This window comes from Prionailurus viverrinus, chromosome A1, assembly GCF_022837055.1.
Source record: "Prionailurus viverrinus isolate Anna chromosome A1, UM_Priviv_1.0, whole genome shotgun sequence".
NCBI classification, from domain to species: Eukaryota; Metazoa; Chordata; class Mammalia; order Carnivora; family Felidae; genus Prionailurus; species Prionailurus viverrinus.
The window spans coordinates 133,541,015-133,564,841 of NC_062561.1; the positions used below are offsets into that span (position 1 = coordinate 133,541,015).

The 23,827-nt window shown below is 39.0% G+C and overlaps 1 protein-coding gene across 1 annotated transcript in view; it reads left to right on the forward strand.

Moving 5' to 3' along the window:
• NLN (neurolysin) overlaps positions 1 to 23,827 on the forward strand; it is a 102,735-nt gene that overhangs the window by 59,701 nt on the left and 19,207 nt on the right. Inside the window, exons 4-9 of the mRNA XM_047876005.1 lie at positions 3,109 to 3,216; positions 6,490 to 6,592; positions 7,222 to 7,382; positions 12,742 to 12,877; positions 13,818 to 14,184; positions 18,218 to 18,419. Of these exons, the coding sequence (XP_047731961.1) occupies positions 3,109 to 3,216; positions 6,490 to 6,592; positions 7,222 to 7,382; positions 12,742 to 12,877; positions 13,818 to 14,184; positions 18,218 to 18,419 (1,077 nt within the window). The remainder of the gene's footprint in view (positions 1 to 3,108; positions 3,217 to 6,489; positions 6,593 to 7,221; positions 7,383 to 12,741; positions 12,878 to 13,817; positions 14,185 to 18,217; positions 18,420 to 23,827) is intronic.

Genomic DNA, 23,827 nt, shown 5'->3' on the forward strand with positions numbered 1-23,827 from the left:
TTTTGAAAGAGAGAGAGAGGGAGAGACAGAATCCGAAGCATTCTCCGTGCTGTCAACAGAGTCCAATGAGGGGCATGATCTCATAAACCATAAGATCATAACCTGAGCCGAAATCAAAAGTAGGATGCTCAAGGAACTAAGCCACCCAGGTGCCTCTATATATTTTAGAAACTGAAAATGTGAAGGTCTTGTGAAGAAAAGGACAAAGTCATGGGATAGAAGGTGGGGAGGATTTGGGAGATATTAAGAAAATTTTCACTTATTTATAATGAAATTTTGAAGAATGATAATAAATTAAGATTTTGTAATACAGTGGTATATGGTATATTGGGGAAAGTACCAAATTAAGAATTTGAGAAATTTACTTCTTTCCATTTTTACTAATAAATAGCTGAATGATGTCAGGAACTTCTCTTCAGTTTTCTTGTCTGTAAAATGAATATATAAGCATATGTGTAAGTGTTTGCACACGTGTGCACGGGTGCTTTCACGCTTCTATATAAAAGCTCTTTGTTACAGGAAGAGGTTAGGGGGAAACTAAATCTTGTCACCACAGAGATTAAGTGAATTAAGTGCCTCTGCTGTCAGATTATATAAATTTGAAAGTTACTTCAGAGCACTTTAGGCCTTGCCCTAACCCTGAAGAGGAGGAACTTCACCCAAAGAGGCCTGAGGCCTTGTTGGATTCAAGTGGATTCAATTCTTGTTCAGCAAGGATGGTGCAAGGCCAGCAGAACAGTGTAGTAAGTACTTGGGCAGTAATTCTGACCTTGCCTGGAGATTGTAAGGGAGAATATTCTTATGATCAGCTCTGGGACAGGAATGTGCTTCAGAAGCACATTTTAGAAGTGCTTAACTCCTACTAGAGCCCTCCAGAGATTGCCGAGACCTCAGAGTCTGACTGGCAGATGGTGCCTGGTTACATTTGAGTCAGAATTTTGTTAAGTGTCATTTTTGTGCCCAGTCAACTATTTCAGTACAGATGATTAGTCATATTTTAATTAGACCTAATTCAAGGCAGATTTTTCATAGAACATCCTTCTACCTGTTTATGCTTGTCTTACCTTTTTGGGGGAGTCAATAGTTTTTACCTAATCCAGACCATGAGTTTTGAGTTTACTGTGCTGAGTACGCTTCTGGCTGTCTGAAGTAGCAGCCCTGGTGCTCCCAGATACAGCAAGTCCAGGCACTCCTAGTTGGGGAGCCCCTCCTGATGGAGCTTAGCACAGAGTGAGAATTCTGCTCGCGTCAGCTGCTGAGATATGTGAAGAGCCTCTGTTCTCAGGTCAGGGCCAGTGTGACCAGGTAAACCCAGGAAGCAAGTACGTGGTACACTGCTGTGCAGCAGTGTGCCTGGCTTCTGCCTTGGCCCACTTCCCTGATGGGAAAGCCCTCTGCTCCCAATCTCAGCCTGCTCATTTGGGTCCTTCACAACTTAACCCAACTCTTGACAGGCCCTTTTCACTGCAGTTTTTTTCTGCCCCTGCTACATATAGCTTCTGCCTAGATGCTCCCCAACCTTACAACATCCAGTATTGTACTTTCTAGAAACTCCTATTGCCATGCCCCACACCTCAGGGCATACTTTCTGGTACTGTTAAAACCGGCCTTGATAAATCCAGGTTAATCACATCCACATGAACTCTGTGATTTGAACTGCTAGCCGTCCCTGAGGGAGCCAGCCCACAACCCACTTAAGTCCCCCTGGTCATTCTGGGTTTCTTGCCATTGCAGGCACCTGCTGTGGGGACCCCAGTGTTTGCCAACACCAACTAGAGAGGGTTCCAACTCCAGTCATGCCAGCATGCTCAGAAGTTCTCCATGGATATGAAAGGAGATTATTATAGAAAAAGGAGACTTACTGTTCTCTGCCTCCACAGAGAATAAATGCAGAGGAAACTATGAGTAATGTATGCACAACAAGTGCTTTTTAGTACCAGGACATAAAATTTTTTATTGGCAGGCAAAGTGAGATACAGATTGTTATATTAAGTAGTGCCCTCAGTTAAAATACAGCTATTTGCCTGCTGCAACAAAATGTAAAAAATTACAGAATTATTACAGCAAAGGCTTGCACCAACAGTCTAAAATGCAGACACTAAAGCTGAGCACTGTTCTTTCAAAGATATACTTAGTTGGGAAAATATAAAGTTCAGGGGTGGACAGCCCAGGTCTTCATGGAGAGAGAGTGCACCCAATGGTAGATCTCTAAGGCTCTAGAGACAGAAGTCTCTCATTGGCTGTCACCCACACTGAGTCCATTACACCTGCTGACTCTGTCTGCAGTCCATTTCCTCCGAAGGACCATGAACTGACCAGCCATCCAGATGTGCCATGCATATTATGCCACCTGTTTTGAAGAAACATCTGGTGTTTTTATTACCTTGCTATTGCTGGGGGAATTTTCCATTCTCCTCCAAGGCCCTCCATTCTTTTGAGTGATGTTGTTTGTGTTGCTGCATAAGGGTTCAAATGTTCTGTCCAGCTTTCTTCCTTTTTGTGCAGTGTTGACTCATTTTCCCCAGACACTTGTTCATATGCTGCTTGCTGTCGTCTCTTGATCTCTCTTGCCAAACGACAGTAAGGCATTTTTGAAGTGCCGGAAGTCTTTGGCTGGGGTTTTATCCAGCTGTCCTTGTTTGGTATGTTGGCAAAAGAGTCCCACTCTCCATTTGTGTAGAATTTGCCCATTATTTCTATTCCTGCCTCTCAAGTGGAGCCAGGTTAGCCAAATGATAGAAAATTAAATCCAGATGATTCGCGATAAGGAATATGTTTTATGAAAAAGACCATGGTCATAGAGAATGCTCAGAATGAGATTATGCAAATGTTTCTATTATCACACGTTCAAGTAGTACAGACGCTCTTGATTCTAATGCAAGGAAAAGCAATTCTGGTTAGCTTTTTATTTATTTAATTTATCTCTTTTAAATGAGCAAAGCTCACTTAAGCATAAAAGAAATTAGGTCTTCAAAAGAGCCTGCCTCGTAATCACCTATGTGTTTCATAGCCCAACAGAGATGATGAATAAATTTGCTTTGGTCTCATAGTTGATAATATACCCATGCACTGTTGTACAGAAATGGCTGTCATGCTCTTCCATTTCAGGAAACCTGTGATCTGGGTAAGATAAAACCTGAAGCCAGAAGATATTTGGAAAAGTCAGTTAAAATGGGAAAAAGGAATGGGCTCCATCTTCCAGAACAAGTACAAAATGTGAGTTTGTTTCTTTTTTTTAATTTTTAAAAATGTTTTATTTTAAGTAGACTCCATACCCATCGTGGGGCTTGGACTCATGACCCTGAGATCAAAAGAGGCATGCTCTACCAACTGAGCCACCCAGGCACCCTGTTTGTTTTTCTTATTGGAAAGAAAAAGAATAAATAAACAAAATACAACAACAGCAACAACAACAAAAAAAACAAGTAACACATTTGTAATATGGAAAATAACACATAATATTAAATCCGTTTACAGTGTATTTGGTAGTCAGTGTTTTTAAATTCTGCAACCCCCCCCAAAAAAAAAAAGAAAAAAAAAAAGTCTATAACTCCTGTAAACCTGATGGTGACTGACAAACAACTCATGATTTTTTTTAATCCTGTATATTTTACCTTTGTTTCACGTGTGCTGGGTTTATTTTCCCTACTGTATTTTACATTTTCTTAAAGCTGGTTCCAGATCTTAATAGTTGATTTGCATCCTCACTCCCTTGGTCATACAGAGATAGCACACTCTGGTAATAAAATTTTTATGATGGAGAGTTTTATTCTTTTTCTGTCAAGATTTTATTTAAATTCAAGTTAGTTACATGTAGTGTAGTATTAGTTTCAGGAATAGAATTCACTGATTCATCACTTCCAGATAACACCCAGTGCTCATCACAAGTGCACTCCTTAATGGCCCATCATCCATCTGGCCCCTCCCGCCACCCACTTCCCCTCAGCCACCCTCAGTTTGTGCTCTATAATTAAGTCTCTTATGGTTTGCCTCCCTTTCTGTTTTTATCTTATTTTTCCTTCCCTTCCCCTATGTTCATATGATGGAGAGTTTTAATACAAGCATTTTAGAATGAAATACCCTATGATTAATACATTTAACCCTTGAACAGCCTGAGGGTCAGGGTGGTGACCCCCTGCACAGTCAGAAATACACATATAACTTCTGACTCCCCAGAAATTTAACTACTAAAGTCTCCTATTGACCAGGAACTTTATCCATAATGTAGTCAATTAACTTGTATTTTGTATGTTTTGTGTATTATATACTGTATTCTTAAAGAAGGCCAGAAAAAAGAAGATGTTACTGAGAAAATTGTAAGCAAAAGAAAAAACACTGACAGGACTGAAATTTATTTACCGAAAAAACTCTGTATATATGTGGACCCAGATAGTTCAAATCCCTGTTGTTCAAGGGCCAACTGCATATACCTTTTAAAGCCAGAGAGATTAGCTACTGAAAAGTGCTTCTCAAATTGTCTCTTGTCTAATGCTGATCACACCTTCCAGTTTAGTAAACTCAGCTGTAGAATTAACTCGTTCTTCTTGGACAGGAAAAACAAACCCATGATTTGTTTCCAGGTCATTCTTCTATTCTCCTGTTCCAGTAGAACAGGAAATAACCAAGTGATGTTCAGCATAGTAGATACAACTGAAGGTACCACTGACATACAGGTACCTTTCTGTCTCCCAGATGCCCTTTGAACACCTTGTGTCTTTACCTCGTTATAGGAGCAATGTGACTGATCTCACTTATCTGACCTTTTGTCTTCCTGGTCACTCATCAAATCTATTTGGGGCATGAACAATGAATTAGTTAAAATGTGTTTACTTACAGCTCACAAAACCCTATTGACACAGTTTAAACAACAGGAGATTTATTTGCTTGTATAACTGGGAAGTTCCACCATCCAGAAGGACATAGAGAAGTCTCCATCAAACCTCCCCTCATGTCTTAGTGGTGGCCCAGATTGGATCATATGCCAAATCCCAAATCCCCTTTTAGTGAGGATAATGCCAGGCCTGGCTTACCTGAACCAGTCCCATCCCAATTGATATCCTAACTGGCACAGAGTCACACCCCTGGAACTTCAGATAGGATCAGGTCCCACCCAATCTACACGGCTACTGTAGAATGAGGGAGAGGGGAAGGGAGTTTGGGGTGACAACCAGAGTGTCCAGAAACAATATTGCGCAGTATGTGTTAAGTCAGCGGACTCAAATTTAGCGTGCAACAGAATTACCTGGAAAGCTTTTAAAGCTCTGAGTACAGGGCTTCATGTCTGAGAGTTTGTGTTTTCATTGGTTTGGTGTGAATCTCGAGAATATGCATTTCTGGGGCACCTGGATGGCTCACTTGGTTGAGCATCCAACTTTTGATTTCAGCTCAGGTCATGATCTCATAGATGTGCGATCGAGCCCTGCTTCAGGCTCTACACTGGGCATGGAGCCCATTTAAGATTCTCTCTTCATCTTCCTCTCCCCCTCTCTCTCTCTCTTCTGTCTCTCAAGAAAAAAAAAAAAAAGAATATGCATTTCTAATAAATTCCCAGGTGATATTGAGGCTTCTGGTCAGGCCCATGCTTTGAGAACCATTATGGTTTATGTAAATTTCATTATCTAGCATTTTTAGAAGATGGGACAGGTTAATAAAAATGTCTCATGTTTTTTTCTTGTGGTTTCCTTTTTTTTTCTTCCTTTGATTTCCCACTTAATAGTGTTTATACATATGTTAGGTCCCATAAATCACCTCAGTTTACAAAGCTCTGTAACACTAAGATATAGCCTTTTTTCCAAAGCAACTATGGAATTAATTTGCACTTCTTATCTCTTGGTTTACTTCAGCACCAAATACTGATTTCTACATTAAAACTTTGAATTGGAAAAGATTAGAAATATGTTAATTATTAATAGACTACTAGATTGATCCATTCACCCAGCAACTATTTATTTTGTGTATATACCATGTGCCAGAGTGCACTTTGACTATCCCTCCTAAATTTATTTAGCTCTTACAAGTTTACAGCTAATTTCTACTGCATCACTGGAATTGCCTTTTTGTACATGTTGCATACAGATACTCATGGACATAGCAGAGAAGACTGCAAGGGAACTGTTGTATCAAGCATATCTTTATTTTTTTTTTTAACATTTATTTATTTATTTTGAGAGAGAGAGAGAACACAAGCAGGGGAGGGACAGAGGGAGAGGGAGAGAGAGGATCCTAAGCAGACTTTGCACTGTCAGCACAGAGTCTGATGTAGGGCTCGAACTCACAAACCTTGAGATTAAAACCTGAGCTGAAATCAAGAGTCAGATGCTCAACCGACTGACCACCCAAGCACTCCTCAAGTATGCCTTTAAAAAAAGTACTTCCTGATAGTTGGGTATAGAAGCCAGTCTTCATATAAAAGTGAAACTTACTTGACCAATGACAATAATCAAAGTTTCATTTTATTGTTCATATTCTGTATTTGTATCCTCTGTTCAGGAAATCAAAGCAATGAAGAAAAGAATGAGTGAGCTATGTATTGACTTCAACAAAAATCTCAATGAGGATGATACCTTCCTTGTGTTTTCTAAGGCTGAACTTGGTAAAATCCTGTGGTTTTTTTTTTTTTTCTGGATTAAATAATATAATTTAGGCAAATAATGTTACCTCATAATTTGTCAAATCAGAGTTGAAAGAATTTTTTAAAAAATGAACCAGTGCCTTCTACAAAGCCCATCATGCCTTCTACAGAAAAGACAACCAAACCATGCATAGATTTTATGCTAATAAGAGTGTATACTGTTTTTAGAGACAGTCCAAAGGAGATTTCATAATATTTCTTGGTAAATTACACTGGTATTTAACAGCCTTCAGTGCCTTGACATTTTTTTGCCTTATAATGTCCCCTACATTGTCACTTAACCTAGTGTCTTCTTAATCTGTTCTGGATCTTTCTTGGCTTAATTTTGCCTGTTCTCCATCAAAACACCATCTGCACCAGTGCACTGAAGCCTATTCATGTTTTGAATTACCACCTCCTAAGCCACCTATCTTCTAACTACCACCCCCAATCCAGTAACATCCAAATGATATTATAAGGATTGTCATTATTTTACTTGAACTTCAATTACTCTACAGAATTCCTAGAGATTCTTAAAGGCACCATGCCAATGCTAAATCAACCAATAATGAGTGGAAAAAATTGATGTATGAGAAAATGATTTTTTGCAGGTGCTCTTCCTGATGATTTCATTGACAGTTTAGAAAAGACAGATGATGACAAGTATAAAATTACTTTAAAATATCCACACTATTTTCCCGTCATGAAGAAATGTTGCATCCCTGAAACCAGAAGGAAGATGGAAATGGCTTTTAATACAAGGTGCAAAGAGGTACTCTAAATGTTTGTCTTTTGTCTGTATGGGAGATTTTAAGAAAGAGGTTTGCTTTGTTTACCAGTGTCAGAGTTAGCTCAGAGACCAGTACACTTATTTGTGTGAGTATTATGCCTCCTAATTCCTGAAAGCTTTTAGCTTTTCCCTTGCTCATTAGCAGCCTCAGTGTGGCCATATCCTATGCTATTCTAATAAAAATAGAATGGGTTAAATAAACTAAAAGTTGTATTCTTTCACTAAGTTGCTAGTTAAGGGCTCATGGAGCACCTGTCTTCAACAAGTGACTTCCAAGGCCATTCCAGCTGTCACCATTTCCCAGGTTCTTGGGAAGAAGGAAAATAAAGACAGCACTTTTAAGAAGACCTGGAAATGACATATCAACTCCATTCACATCCCATTGACTCAAGATTCCATCATGTAGCCATATCTAGCTGCAGGAGAACCTGGGAAGTGTAGACTTTAGTTGGCAGTCTTTGGCTCAGGTCAGGGAATTCTATTACCAAAAAAGGAAGAAATAGAAATGCATTCTCAGAGTCAACTAGCCAGCTCCACCACAGTCTGCCTCTCTAGCTCTGCAGATAACTCCTTTTTTCCCCCACATATAGAACCTATTCACCATATGTCAGATTCTAACCAGTTACTGCCTTGAGCTCAAACCCCTGGATGTCTGGAGTCCTCCCCACTTGTAGCTTCTCATTATCTAGCAGCCTGTGAAAGAGAGGGCAAGTTGTCTGGTCCATTCATCCCCACCATGCACACCCACTGATAGAATAGGAACAGAATAACCACACTAAAAGCTCCTATTTGGAAAAGGAAAGCATGAGAAACATAGGCCCATACCAGTTTTCAAAAAGCTCTGGTGAAGTTCCTTGGATAGCTCATTAAAGTTATTTGGGTTTTTTTTCCAACAGGAGTTTGTTTTAGCAATTGTACTCCATGACGCCTGGTTTTACCTGCCAGAAATTCTTTCTTTCCTGTTACCTTCCATGACCATATCCTGGGCAGCTACTAATAAAGATGCCTGCTGATGCTGGTTTGACACCTGAGGATTGCTTTAGGGATCAAATAACCTCAAGCTTTTGTAGGCCAAGCTCATGATGCCTTTGATAATACAATTCCCTCAAAAACTTAGTAGGTTTATTGTCTGTTTGCTTCTAGTCAGATCCATGTTAAAACGTTTACACCCAAATAATGTTTTGGTCAACATTTCTTAAACCTACCCGATCTTTTTATATTGGCTCCTATATCCTATCCATCCTGCTTTTTTTCAATTTAATGGAGTCTGTTTTGGGGCCTTCTGAAACAGTAGGCTTGAGGAGGAAGGCAACATTGTCAAATGCATCTCTACAATTCAGTAACTCTGAGTGAAAGTCTTTTCTCCCAATGTTAGGAGTACAGAGCAGTCAGCTTTTCCAGCTGTCTGAAGGCCCAGATTGTAGGCCATAGACAGAATCTCTGCTGGTAGAAGTCTTTTCCTTCCATCTTTGCAAACTGATCGCTTCTCACTTGAGAACTTGAGTTCATCTCTCTTATGTAGTCTTTCTAAAAGCCACAGATAACAACAAACATGCACCAACATTGTTAGTTTTCCCCCAACGGTTCCCCTAGAGCTAAGACTCTGTAGGTAATTGCCCTGCCTTCCAAGTAATGCTATGAAATAGCTTTAACAAATGTTACCATGGGGTATAAGGATTGTCACCCTCCCAGCTTGCACTGTCTTTGTCCTTACCTTCCATTCCCGTACATTTTTCATTTTTCTTAATAGCAGTACCCTATTCCTAATATCAGCCTCTGTGGGTATAAGGTTACAGGTTAAGCAGCTAACAAAAGCCAGCCAAAAGCATAGTGACTCAAATAAGATAAAAGTTATTTCTCTTGAGAAAGGATTAGTGGTTGGCAGAGGTTGGGGACACTGGAGAATTGCTGTTTAATGGTTACCAAGTTTCCGTTTGGAGTGTTGGAAAAGTTTTGGAAACAGATAGTAGTAGTGGTTGCACAATAGCATAAATGCAATTTGTGCTACTGAATTGTACACTGAAAAATGTTTAAAATGGGAGTCCAGCGGGAGTGGGAGCAGAGAGCCCTGAGCAGCCCAGCCCCCACTGGCCAGTTCGCATCACACCCCAAGGAGATGCAGCTACCTCAGCCAGCCCAGTCACCATCACGGCCACCACAAGCAGGGAGAGGGGGACCCAGCCCTCACCCACCCTCTGCTCTGCAGACCCTAGGCCTCCTCACCTCCGTGGTCAGCAGAGACAGGTCATCACAACGAAGATTTTCGGAACTGTCAAGTGGTTCAGCTTGTAAGAAACAATTGTGGTTTCATCAACAGGAATGAGACCAAGGAAGATGCATTTCTGCTCCAGACTGCCATAAAGAATAACCCGGTGTGGGCACACCTGAGTGGCTCAGTGGGTTAAGCATCTGACTCTTGATTTCAGCTCAGGTCATGATTTCATGGTTGTGGGATCGAGCCCCACATTGGGTTCCATGTTGAGCATGGAGCCTGCTTGAGATTCTCTGTCCCTCTCTCTTTGTCCCTCTGCCCCATTCATGTGTGCTTTCTCTCTCTCTCCCTCTCTCAAAATAAATAAATAAACATTTAAAAAAAAAAAGAATAACCCAGCGAGATACCTGCACATTGTAGGAGAGGGAGAGACTGGAGTTTGGTATTGGAGAAGGAAAGGGTATGGAGGCAGCAAATGTGACAGGCCCTCATGGAGCCCCAGCGCTAGGCAGTAAATGCACAGCTGATGGTAACTGTTACTGATTCTCTGTCATGGGGCTCCTCCCCACAGTTACCCACAAAAGTACCAGAATAGTGAGGTGGGGGCTGGGAGAGAAGGGCTGGAACGGTGCTCCCAAAGGCCAGACCCTACCACCCCACCCTACCTGCAGGCCATGGTTCCTACCTGCCAGGGGCAGCAACCAGTCTTCCAACCCTTCCCTGCATGGAGAAGTGCTGGAGGGCACTGGCAAGCAGAGTGAAGGAGAGCAAGGCAGACCACGACTCCACAGGGGTCCTCCTCACCAGAGACAGCCTAGAGAGGATGGCAGTGAAGACAGTAAGGAAAATCAAGATGAGACCCAGTGTCAGCAGCCACCTCAGGGTCACTGCCGATACAACTTCAGTGACCCATACAGACAACCAGAAAACCCTAAACCACAAGATGGCACGGAGACCAAAGCAGCCAAATCTACAGGCTGAGAAGTAGTCTGCTGGCTGAGTAAATGCTGGCTTACCTTCTCTACCATCATATGGTTTCATCCTTCCACAAGAAGTGAATATTAAATTCCAACAATAAGAAATGAACAAGGAGTACCTGGGTAGCTCAGTCGGTTATGCATTTGGCTCAGGTCATGATCTCAGTTCATGAGTTGAGTCCCGCATTGGGCTCTGTGCTGACGGCTCCGAGCCTGCAGCCTGCTTCAGATTCTGTCTCTCTCTCCCTGCCCATGCCCTGCTTGTTCTCTGTCTCTCAAATGTAAAAATTAAAACATAAAAAAAAAAAAAAAAAAATGGACAAAAGATTGGAGCTGAAGACCTGAAGTGCTTGCCTTTTGTCCATTGAACAGATAACTAAAACTTCTAATTTGCATTATCTATTCAACATGGGGTTTTTATTATTTTTACCTAAAGACATCTCTTTTAGGTAATGACTAATATTTTTTTTTAATTTAAGCCTGATTTTTCTCAATATGTCTTTAAAGGTTTTTAAACTGTTTTCCTATCTGGTCAAGTTGAGATTTTTAAGAACCTCATTTTTTTTTTTTTAACGTTTATTTATTTTTGAGACAGAGAGAGACAGAGCATGAACGGGGGAGGGGCAGAGAGAGAGGGAGACACAGAATCGGAAACAGGCTCCAGGCTCTGAGCCATCAGCCCAGAGCCCGACGCGGGGCTTGAACTCACGAATGGCAAGGTCATGACCCGAGCTGAAGTCAGATGCTTAACCGACTGAGCCACCCAGATGCCCCTTTCTTCTTCGTCTTTTTTTTTTATGTTTATTTTTGAGACAGACAGAGAGAAACAGAGTGCAAGTGGGGGAGGGGCAGAGAGAGACACACAGAATCTGAAGAGGCTCCAGGCTCCAAGCTGTCAACATAGAGCCTGACGTGGGGCTTGAACTCACAAACTGTGAGATCATGACCTGAGCCAAAGTCAGATACTCAACTGACTAAGCCACCCAGGTGCCCCACATTTTCTTTTTCCATTCATCCACTGATGGACATTTGGGATGCTTTCACCACTTGGCTAATATTCATATAATGCTGTAGTGAACACAGGTGTACAAATATCTGTTTGAGTGCTTGCTTCAGCTCTTTGGGATGTATACCCCCAAGTGAAATTGCTGTATCATATGGTAATTATGTGTTTAATTTTTTGAGGAATTGCAATACTGTTTTCCATAGCAGCTATACTTTTTACATTCACATCAGTAATACACAGAGTTTCCAAATTCTTCACATCCTCATTAATACTATTTTTTTAAATAGCCATACTATATGTGAAGTTAAAGTGACAAATTTACATATATATATATACATATATATATTTAACCACCAAAAAAACAGCTTAATATACATATACATTTGTTATAGTCTTGTCAATGAAATTAAATGTGGAATCACTGTGGTCCTTAAGAATACATTTTAATACATTTTAACTCTTTTTTTTTAATGTTTATTTATTTTTGAGAGAGAGAGTGCGAGCATCTGAGGGGCAGAGAGAGAGGGAGACACAGAATCCAAAGCAGGCTCTAGGCTCTGAGTTGTCAGCACAGAGCCTGATTCAGGGCTCAAACTCACAAATCATGAGATCATGACCTGAGCCGAAGTCAGACACTTAACCTACATCCTACACCCTAATACATTTTAACTCTTAAGTTTACAGTACCTAAAATTTTATTAAGACCTCATAGGAGTCCCCTGAGGCTTAAAAAGTCAATTATTTCAGAAATAAAATTGGATCATGAATTTTTTTTTAAATATTTATTTTTGAGAGAGAGAGAGCACAAGCAGGGGAGGGGCAGAAAAAGAGAGGGAGATACAGAATCCAAAGCAGGCTCCAGGCTCTGAGCTGTCAGCACAAAGTCCGATGCAGGGCTCAAACCCATGAATTGTGAGATAATGACCTGAGCTGAAGTTGGACCTTTAACTGACTGAGCCATCGAGGCACCCCTGGATCATGAATTTTAAAAATGTCTGTAACACTGAAATGGAGTAATTTATTACAAGGTTGAGATGGTCTAAAAATATTTGACAGTTTACCAACCCCAAAACACATGTAATAACTTCCTTTTAGTTCTTTGGATCCAGTGAATTATTAATCTTTGTTTTTGTTGTTTATTACCAGGAAAACACCTTAATTCTGCAGCAGCTACTCCCACTGCGGGCCAAGGTAGCCAAACTCCTCGGCTACAGCACACATGCTGACTTTGTCCTTGAAATGAACACTGCAAAGAGTACAAGCCATGTAACAGCCTTTCTAGGTTGGGTCTCTTTTAAATCTGTTTTGTATTTCCATTTTTCTTTGTCTTTGAGTGTTGAACTGTATTTGGCTAACTGTGTATGTTCTTATTATGTATTTATCCTTTACTCTTTGTCACATATGTAAGATAAACGTGTGTTTGGTCCTGTAGGGGACATGGCAATTTGAAAGGGAGCCCCAGAGTATAAGGTGAAACCAACAGCATGAGGAATGCTGTAAGGAGAAAGAAGGAAACTTATGGAGTATACAAAGCGATACATTTCTGACTAAAACTGTGAGAGAGTGTGTGAATACAGGCGGCAAGAGGGTAACTCAGATGGGAATATGCCAATTTTAAATTAAAATAAATTAGGAAGAAATTAAAATAGAATTAACCACAGTGTATAAATTGTGGCGTCTATCTAAAAAGTGGAATTGCTAAAAGTGTCCAATTAGACGTTCTTCATAGGAAGGGATTAGTGATAAACCCATGGCTGTTTAGGCATTGAGTAGTTTTTACTAATTGTGATCCCAGGTCACATCTGATTTATTTTCCCTGGCTTTTTCAGGAGTCTAATCTCATTGAAGAATAATCATGTATATGAGCTGGTTGCACTATTGTTTTGTTTCCTGAATTATAACACTCTGGAGTCAGAGTTCTCTGAGATAAACTTGAGCTTTGTTGATGGTGTGAGGAAGTTGTGGCCTGGTTTGGCTGGTGCTAAAAAAAAATGGGAGGGCAAGGAGCCATGAAATAAATTACCCTGAAAAGAACAGCCATGCTGTCATAACAGAGCCTGCTATCCATCCCTCCTTCCCTCTTTCCTTCCGCCCTTCCTTGCTCCCAATTATCTGTATCAAGTATTCAAAGCAGGAAGCACCATGCTAAAATAGCAGTATATGTATGAATGTGCTTGCTCCCAGAAGCAGTAAATCACTGACTTTTCTCACTTCCCTCACAGATGATTTAAGCCAGAAATTAAAACCCTTGGGTGAGGCAGAGCGAGAGTTTATTTTGAATTTGAAGAAAAAGGAATGTGAAGAGAGAGGTTTTGAATATGATGGGAAAATCAACGCCTGGGATCTCCATTACTACATGACTCAGACGGAAGAACTCAAGTATTCCATAGATCAAGAGATACTCAAGGAATACTTCCCAATTGAAGTGGTCACTGAAGGCTTACTCAACATCTACCAGGAGTTGTTGGGGCTTTCATTTGAGCAAGTGGCAGATGCTCACGTGTGGAATACAAGTGTTACACTTTACACTGTGAAGGATAAAGCCACAGGAGAAGTACTGGGACAGTTCTACTTGGACCTCTATCCAAGGTACTGAGGATCACGTTGTTGGAAGGAAGGGACCTTAGGGATTCAGTTCCTACCCAGATTAAGACTCTTGTCTTCCAGAGTTCTCTTGTGTGGTTCTCCGTAATGCGAGTAGAGATACAGGCTCTGAAGCCAGAGAGTCTGGCTCTGACACTTACTAGGCAACTTACTTAATGTTCCTGTGCCTCAGTTTCTTTACCTGTATTATAGGTCCAATAAAACAGGAATGTTACTTCTACCTGCTTTGTAGGGTTGGAAGGATAAAATGATTAATCACATGCAAAACATTAATTGGAAGACTACCTAGCATATAGCAATTGCATTGCAGCAATTTGCAGCTGTTATCCTCGTTATCATCATCATCTAGTTTGTGTACTATACTTACTTAATTTTAAATTGGCCCCCAAAATATTTGTTATTCAGGTAATCTGTCTGCCAGTACTCTTTAGTCTATGGCCACTTCCCTGAGTCTGGCTGAGAGGCAGCATAATACAGTAAGAATACCACAGTGTTTGTAGTCATTCAAATTGAGTTGGGATGCTTAAGTGACTTAATCTCTCTGAGACTCCATCTCTTCCTCTGTAGTATGGGGCTGGTGATCCCTTTATAGGATTGTTCTGTGCATCAGGCTGTATATGCATATCACCCAGGCTAAGTATTCAGCCAATGTTAAGAATTCAAAATACTATCTCTGAAACATGTGGTAACTATGGACTCTGTTTCATCAGACATGAAAGGATTTGAATCACATTCTCTCTAGGGTGCTTTCTTTTTTTTGTTTTTAACATTTTTTTAATGTTTATTTATTTTTGAGAGATGGGGGAGGGGCAGAGAGTGGGAGACACAGAACCTGTAGCAGGCTCCAGGCTCTGAACCCAACGCGGGGCTCAAACCCACAAACCACGAGATCATGACCTGAGCCAAAGTCGGATGTTTAACTGACTGAGCCACCCAGGCGCCCCTCTAAGCTCCTTTCTAAACCAAAGCCAGCCTGTTAACCAATTACCAATTCATCTTACTAAATAGGCCAAAGGAAATTACAGTATCCCCCTACTTGAGCAGCATAAACAAGTTTTTAATCCACAGACTTTAGGTGACTTTGGGTAGCTGCTGGGAAGGAGGCTGAATAACTATGCCATTCAGACAAGTGGACGGACAGTGATGTCTTATCCCAATGTTTTATGGACTTAATTTCACTTTTGATATGGTCTAAAAATAAGCCCTTGTCAAATGTAGATGGATCTATTTTTAATTGAAGAGTGCCAGCATACAGTTTTAAGCAAGAATTCTTTCAGGAGAGATCCTTCAACCTTGGAGTCTTCTGTAACTGTCCCCAAATTCTACTTCCAGTGTCAAAGTTAGCAGTTCTTGCCACCCCATCCTGCTGTCTCCCTGCCAACATATCATTGATTTCTTTCATACTCTAACATCTGGCCATTGCTACCAGCACTGGTATGGGGATCAGAAGCTGATCTCTTGTGAAAGTAGTGACCTACTTAATATTCACTTCCTGTCACCTTCCTGTCACTCCATAAAAGTAAGATAGGGTAATTTGTGTTGTGACTCAAAAAAGGATTTTTGGAATAGGTCTAAGAAAGACCAGTTACTTTTTTTTAATCACATTTCAATTTTTTTCATTGAATACTGAGATTTTCAAAAGAAAAACAAAAGTATTCTGATGGTTCCGATAGAAGATGCCTGATAAGGAAAGGACATTTTTTTTTAAATCCACATCATTTTATAAACAATATGTGAAAAGGCAAAACCTCAGAATAAAGAATCCCTTAAAATTAAATGTGTCAAGTTTATTTTTTAAAAGGAAAGATTAAAAACCCCTGAATGGCACTGATTTTTAAATTGATAGAAAATCTTTGATTTTAAGCTATTCTTACACTTTAAAAATTCTCCAAATATCTCAACCCTTGTCTCTGTAACATAGTAGCACTGACATTACTCTCAAATTAGGAATACTTTGGAGGGGGTGTGGGGAGGATACGTTTTTAGCCTTTCATAATGTACCAAGAGGTATAAAATATAACAGGATATACATGTTCCAGATTAGTTATTTTTCCCCCATTAAAAATAAGATTTATGGATCTCTTTATGCATTTCCAACTAACTACACAAAATTCTTCCAGAAACACTGATTAGCCCATTGAACAACCAGAAGGTTGGCTGGATGAAAATTTTATGACATTCGTTGTACAGTTTCTGGTGTACATGTTCATGGGTTCTCTCCCCTCCTCTCTCTGCCTTCCCTTCCCATGTCCCTGCTCAGGGATGATTCAGCCTGTTCAGTGGTCCCGCCCCACCCTCAGTGATATGTCTGGGTCCACACTATCTCCCTGTCCTTCCTTCAGAAGTAGAGGTTTGTTTCTCTTCTCTTTCCCAGTGGCAGTGGGTTTTCACCAGTGCTGATAGGACAACAGGGTTTGTTGCCTTTCCTCCCAGAAGGCAGTGCTTCATTCCTTTATCAAGGTAGAGGCTCCCTATCCCCAGGCCTACATCAAGACTGATGCTGTCTCAGGGCTGTCATCCTGCTACCGTCCTTTTGTGTGTGTCCAGGGAGAAGACCCTGCAAATGGCTATATTATATATATATATATATATATATATATATATATATATATATATATATATGTATATATATATATCTCCCAGTGTCTCCCTGTTTTGCTGGCCCACGATGGCCTTTAACAGTTTTGGTTTTTTTTATAAATTTGTGTTTGTTTGTTTATTTTGAGAGAGAGCAAGCAAGCAGGGGAGGGGCAGAAAGAGAGGGAGAGAGAAAGAATCCTAAGCAGGCTCTGAGGTGTCAGCACGGCGCCCAGTGTGGGGCTCGAACAAACAAACCGAGAGATGTAACCTGAGCCGAAACCAAGAGTCAGCCACTTAACCGACTGAGCCACCCAGGTGCCCCTAACAATTTGTTGAAAGACTTTTCTTACTGGTGTTTGCAGTATTTGCCCCAGGTGAAAAAATGCTTGCTTCCTCACTTCCTCTCTCCTTAAAGTCATCTTTCTTAGATTGTGAGTTAGTTGATTGCCTTCCGATTTCTGATAAATTCAAGGAAAGTTGTGATTTGAAGATTGTGCAGCATATTGTTATACAGATATAGGAACAACACACTTTTCAGCTTTATACCTCATAATAGAAAGCTGGAAAAGGCTAGTTTTTTTTTATTATTTTTTTTAATTGAATGGCATCAGTGTGGCGGGGGGGGGGGGGCGGGAAGACGAGTAGTCACCAAGTAAAGATAAAACAAAAAAAGTATGTATAAATCAAAACAAATCAAATTAAAAGGTCTACCCCAAACCTGAAAGTACATTAGTTTTCTGAGGAAAAAAAAAAAAAAAAAAAAGAAGAAGAAGAAGGAAGCCTACTTCTAGAATAAAGTCCAGTTGCACATAGCTTTTGGAGAGACCGTCACTGATACCCCATTGTCCAAGAATAGACCACTTTATAGTATAATTTATGCTTTTTCCTAAGCTAACTAAAAGTATTCTGTTTCAAAAAGTCCTGACTAGTTTATAAAAGGAGCTCATTTAATTGTGAATACTTATTCTTCCTTCCTTGAATAAAAGGAAAAACCTTATTGTCTGGTATTTGGTTTTTATCAATTCTAACTTTAAGAAAAAACTACCTAGTATATCAGACTATATCTTTTACCTCAAGCTTGCTTCAGCACAGTTTAGTGTTTAGTGACACCATCTTTGAAGAAGAAAAGCAAGATCCCATTAAAATAAACACTGAGCTCTACAGTAGGTGTGGTGTATATTCTTAATTCTTACATTAAGATTTTTCAACAGAAGAAACCTTGGTGATACAACTCATGTGAAGTGATAGTGGGGTTTTTATTTGCTTAGTTTCAGTTTGTCCATTTTAATAAAATGCTGACCTACTTTCTAAAGGGTGGATTACATGTTCCAAAGTGTCCTCTGGTATCAAATAAGACTTAATGACTGAGAGAGGTCACAGCAATGTTGTTGCTAGAGAAGAGTGTTCCTATCTCACCAATAATGCTTCTGGTTCCCAGGGAAGGAAAGTACAACCACGCAGCCTGCTTTGGTCTCCAGCCCGGCTGCCTCCTCCCTGATGGGAGCCGCATGATGTCAGTGGCTGCCCTTGTGGTGAACTTCTCGCAGCCAATAGCTGGTCGTCCCTCTCTCCTGAGGCATGATGAGGTGCGGACTTACTTCCATGAATTTGGTCATGTCATGCATCAGATTTGTGCACAGGTGAGTGAGTGTATTATAGTAAACCTATCAGTTGCTTTTCTGGCTTTTTATTTTTTCTACTGCTGTTAGTTTCCTCCCCTTACATGTTTTTTCAAAAGCTGAATATGCTCAAGAATTTCATAGGCCTTCTGTAAAAACATGAAATTTTTCTTATTGTGTCCTCTTTAACACCAGATTTTTACTAGGAATTTAATTCACTGATCAAAGAGCTCACTGAAGACCACCCTGCAAAAGAAAAAGAAGGAAGACTTATCATTAAGGGTTACAAATACTCTGTTTTTTTCCTTTCATTCTTTTCTTCTGCATAGGAATTTAGTGTAAGCTTCACAGATAAACTATGCTGTAATCTGTCTCTTCCACTTACTAATGCTTTGTTTAGTTCAGTGGTTTAGTGGTTTTCAATGGTCTCAGACTCAACTCTTTTTTTTAATAATAAATTATGTTGAAACACCTTCCATTACTAGCTTCAAATCAAAATCATAGGTAATATACTATAACCATGGGGAGACTTTGCAAAGAAGCGCACATGGGTATGTGCAGTAGATTGTAACTCATTTCTCTTTACTTCTGAAAATGAAAAGTACAGTTTTTCTCAGCTGTGTAATACAGTTTGGTAAACTCGCCCCACACTATTCTAGGATAAACCATATGAACTTATTCATATTTAGCTGTTATTTGACATATGAAAACATCAAGTTAATAGTTCAACCTAACAGTTTAGAAAACTGATGTTAACAGAAATGGAGGAACAGTTTTCCAAATTCGAAATCTCTATGCATCTCTAAAGGTAAACTTGTTAATAAGAAATTTTTGGTTAGAATAATTTCATATTTACAGAAAACTTTCAAAGATAGTATAAAAATTGCCCAGGTATCCCTCACCTTATTTCCTCTACTGTTAACATCTAATGTTATTGTAATACATTTGTCACAACCAAGAAGCCAATATTGCTACAGTACTCCTAACTATACTCAGCACTTTATTTGGATTTTACTTTTTTTCCCTAACAGCCTTTCTCCATACAAAGAATTTTTTTAATTGATATAATGTCCTCACTGAACATAAAAGAAATACATTTTTATGTTTTCCAAATAGTAATGCCTGGATATGGCTATGTAGTAAGACATAATGAAGTATTCATTATGAATAAAATCCAGTAGCAGAAACTACAGAGTGATAAATGTGGTTTGTGTTGTCAACTCAAGTCCTAGAATGGTATTGCCAAATGTCTTGGTTCAGGTTACTATAGTAGAATACCATAGACTAGGTGGCTTATAAGCAACAGAAATTTATTTCTTAGTTCCAGAGGCTAAAAGACCAAGATCATGGTGCTGGCAGATTTGGTGTCTGGTGAGAATCTGCTTTCTGGTTCAGAGATGGTGCCTTCTCACTATGTCTTCACATGGTGGAGAGGGCAGGGGAGCTCCCTGGGATCTCTCTTGTAAGGACACTAAATCCCACTAATGGAGGCTCTACCTTCATGACCTAAGTAGCTCCCAAAGGCCTTATTTCCTACCATCACATTGGAGGTTACGTTTTAACATATGAATGGGGGATCAGAGAGACATTTCATATTGGTCACTAGCACCAGTGGTGACATGATTTTCCAATATGGTGAGCATCTCTTGGGAAACTTCTAAACAAAAAAGCAGTCTTACTTTGATTTACACAGTTGATCCCAGTAAGGAGTCCTGGAAATTAAAAGTGGGTAAAAAATAATTTACAGAAATATGTGCAATAGAGTTGGTGTCTGGGCTCACTTAATTATAGATTTTTCCGCTCACTTAATTATAGATTTTTCACTTGTGTGAATATCCAGTAGGATATATGAATGGCCTGCAGCATATGGGACCTTTTTTTTTTTTTTTTTTTTTTTTTAATTTTCCTGGTATGTACAATTCAGTCCTGGACATCTAGCATCCCCAGCCCTCAAAACTGCTCCTAATCATTATAATGACTAAAAATGTACCTACTTAATTCCAAAATTCCACTGTCACTATTGTTAAAAAAAACTGTTTAGTTGTTTCAACATTTTATCTTTACATTCTGGTATTTCCGTGTTAAAAAAAAAAAACATAGGGAAATAAGATATGCATCTGTTCAGGTAAAAAAGTCCTTATATACTGATATAGCCATTTCTATCCTGTGTTCAAGCCAAGGAAAGGAACTCTTTCAGAATAAACTAAATTTTCTTTCTCATAGTCTTAAAGTACTTTCACAGCTATAGGGATCCTGAAATATTTATTTTCAGTCAGTGTCCATTCTCTGGCTGACATTTCCTTTAATTAGGATAAGTCTAGTTTTCGTTTCTCTAAAATGTTGTAATGAATAATGTATATTTTAATTATATTGATATAATTATTGATATACATCTATGAATATATAATATATACATGAGTCAGTATATGTCATATACTGATGATAGTATATATGATGATGACAGTGTTCGTATATGGTGTCTCTTGAAACAGTGGACTATATTCAATTCTTGGAGTTTGCCTAACCTCCTCCATGAACACAAAATGTGTCATATAGTTAAATAGTATGTAGTACAATCCCTTGATCGGTCATCTCCTCACAAGATTATCTTTGAAAAAATCTCTATTTGTCTTTTAATTCTTTCAAGTGTCCTGTAATGTTTTAAGAACTTTTAAAGATAAAAATGTTGAATTACCATGTTGTACACCTGAAATTAATATTATATGTCCACTACACATCAATTAAAAAAAAAAAGAACTTTTAGGTAATTGTATACAGAACCAATAATCACTACTTTTTCTCAAAACTAATGGGCACAGGACCATTTTTTTGCAGCTCTATACTAATTTCAAAACCTTTTGTATTGACCTAAACTGGGTGGTAGTAAATAAGGAGCTTAATAGCTTCTGTGTTTAGTAATACATCTGACTTCCCTGAGAAATACATAGTGAATTAAATTTGCCATACATATTCACTAGATTGATTTTAAGATATAGCAGCTCACTGTTTAGGTTCCTCACCTTGGCAGTGTGCAAGTTTGATGACCAGAAGAGCTCGTTGGAGCTTGTCATAGTAATATTTAAATGTGTCTGCAGGAACATCCAGTTTTCAAACATGTAAGTGCACTAGTTCAATATGTCTACTGTCTCATCATTCAGGAGATAAAGTTTCACTCATATTTTCTTGTGTTTATACTACTGGGTATATAATTTTGAAGATACAATCACAAGGTGGTATCTTTAGAATCTGTTCCTGTTTCTTGGCTTTATTGTGGTTTGGGCTCTCAGTAATCACTGGCCTTTTGAACTTAGGTAGAAAAGAAAAGTAATACTTCTTAATAACTTCCATTGGGATGTCTGTGTTCGTTTGCACATTAAAAGCAATGAGTTTTGGACTGTTAGAGATCATTTTAAAGCAACACATAATCATAATAAAGCCTTATTAATTCAAAGTGAAAGGAATGGAAGAGCAGAAAAACTTCAAATTATGTAATTCCAAATAATTTGTTAGTTTGGTCAAAAGTCTAATAGAGAGCTTCTCGTCTTGTAAGTAAACCCTGTACCAGTCAGGAAGGCATGCTAGTGTTAGGATAAGAACACTGCATTAAAAACCATCCATGTACTTGTGGGCCTGACTGTGTGACTTTTGGCAAGTTACTTCACCTCCTTGAGCCATCTCATTTTTCTTACTCATAGATGAAGACAACACTTCTCATACCTACTTGCCTTGGGTGCTGGTGAGATTTAATAATGTGTGAAAGTTATTTAGGAAAGCATAAAGTGCCATATATATTTGAAGTATTTTTCTAACTATAGTTTATACATAATGCAACCCTTTGGGGATCAATATGTAACACACAAGTCACAATATAATAGGGGGGAAAAAGCGTCCATGAGGCAAAGTACTGTTGCTTACAGTTTAAGAGATTCACAAATGGTTATCCTCAGTGGATTTTGGGTGAAGATCTGTTGAAGGTGATTAGAAACCAAGTTTGGATTTTTCTGTTTTTTTAATGATTATTGTCTATTTGAAAATTTGATTCCAGAAGCCAGAACAGAATGAGCAGTTCATAGAGGATTACGAATGGCGGGATTAGTTGAAGAGAATATATTCAGTATTAATATGGAAAAATAGATACTTGGAGGAAACCGAGGACAGTCACAATGACATCAGTCAAGGCCATACCTGGTTAGGCAAACTGGGCAGGCTAAGAAGGATAATAACAGCCAAGGCTTGGTGAGCACTGTCCATGTTCCAGACACCATAATCACTGCCTTCCATTCATTAATTAATTTTATCCTCACAGTATTCCCTGAAGTGGATTTACCAACCTACTTCTCCTATTGTACTATTACCCCACCCCCCATTTTCAAGCAGAGAAAACTGATACTCAAGAGGGTTAAATGATTCACCCACGATCTGTCATGCTCTTTGCTACTCTACTGACTATAACCATTTTTGTGCTCCTCTTCTGTGCCTTGGAGACAGCACTGTGTCATGTGGTCGGAATTTGGTCTCCCAAGTATGTATTCCTGTTGGATCGACTTTTACTTCCTTAGCTTCTTAAATGACATTCCCTCTAATCAATCATACGTAATCATGTGGGGAATGAATGAGTTTATCTAGTTACACATTTCCCTTTGTCTAAAGTGACCTTTTAGGTTTTAGTCCTGAAGTACAGTGAACACTTATCAACAACCTTGTAGCCTCTGCTCCCGACTCCCAGCCCTTACACTGTTAGTGTTTCCATCATCAGCGTTATAAGTGATTTTTTTCAGGATCTCAATTTTGTTAGTTTATGTGTGTTTTTATTTCTTTATATATATGCTTGTGTACACAGAACAAATGCTAAAGCCATAAACCAAATATGATGACCCATACATGGTTTATTTCTATGTGGGGACACACTTATTTTTTTTCATTTGCTTACTGTCTTTTCTACACGTGTTTTTTTTTTAATAATTAGAAAAAGTTATTTTAAATGGAGGTAAATGTTTAGTTGATTCCTTAGAAGCAAAGGTATTGATTATCTGTTGTGTCTAACATGTGATAGGATGGGGTTCAAAAGAAAAATAAAAAGGAGATAATATTTTGAATGTTTCGAGTTTAGTTTGAGGACATGAAATACTAAATTAAAAGAAGAAGAATAGTAAGTAAAATGATATCAATTAAGTATTTATTAAGTATTGAGATACACTGGTGAATATGGCACACATACTCCCTAACCTTCTTAGTTAGCATTTGAGTTTGAACTGAACTTTTATTTGTTTTTGTCTAAAAAAAAAGAAAGAAATTTATATACAGGAAGGAGTAGTCAGGAAGGTATAGCCATTTTGGGGATGAACCTGTGATTTCAAGATGGCAGTATTTAAGACCTCTGTGGATTATGTGTCATTTCTCATGTCTTTTAAATCATGGTGGTGATACTG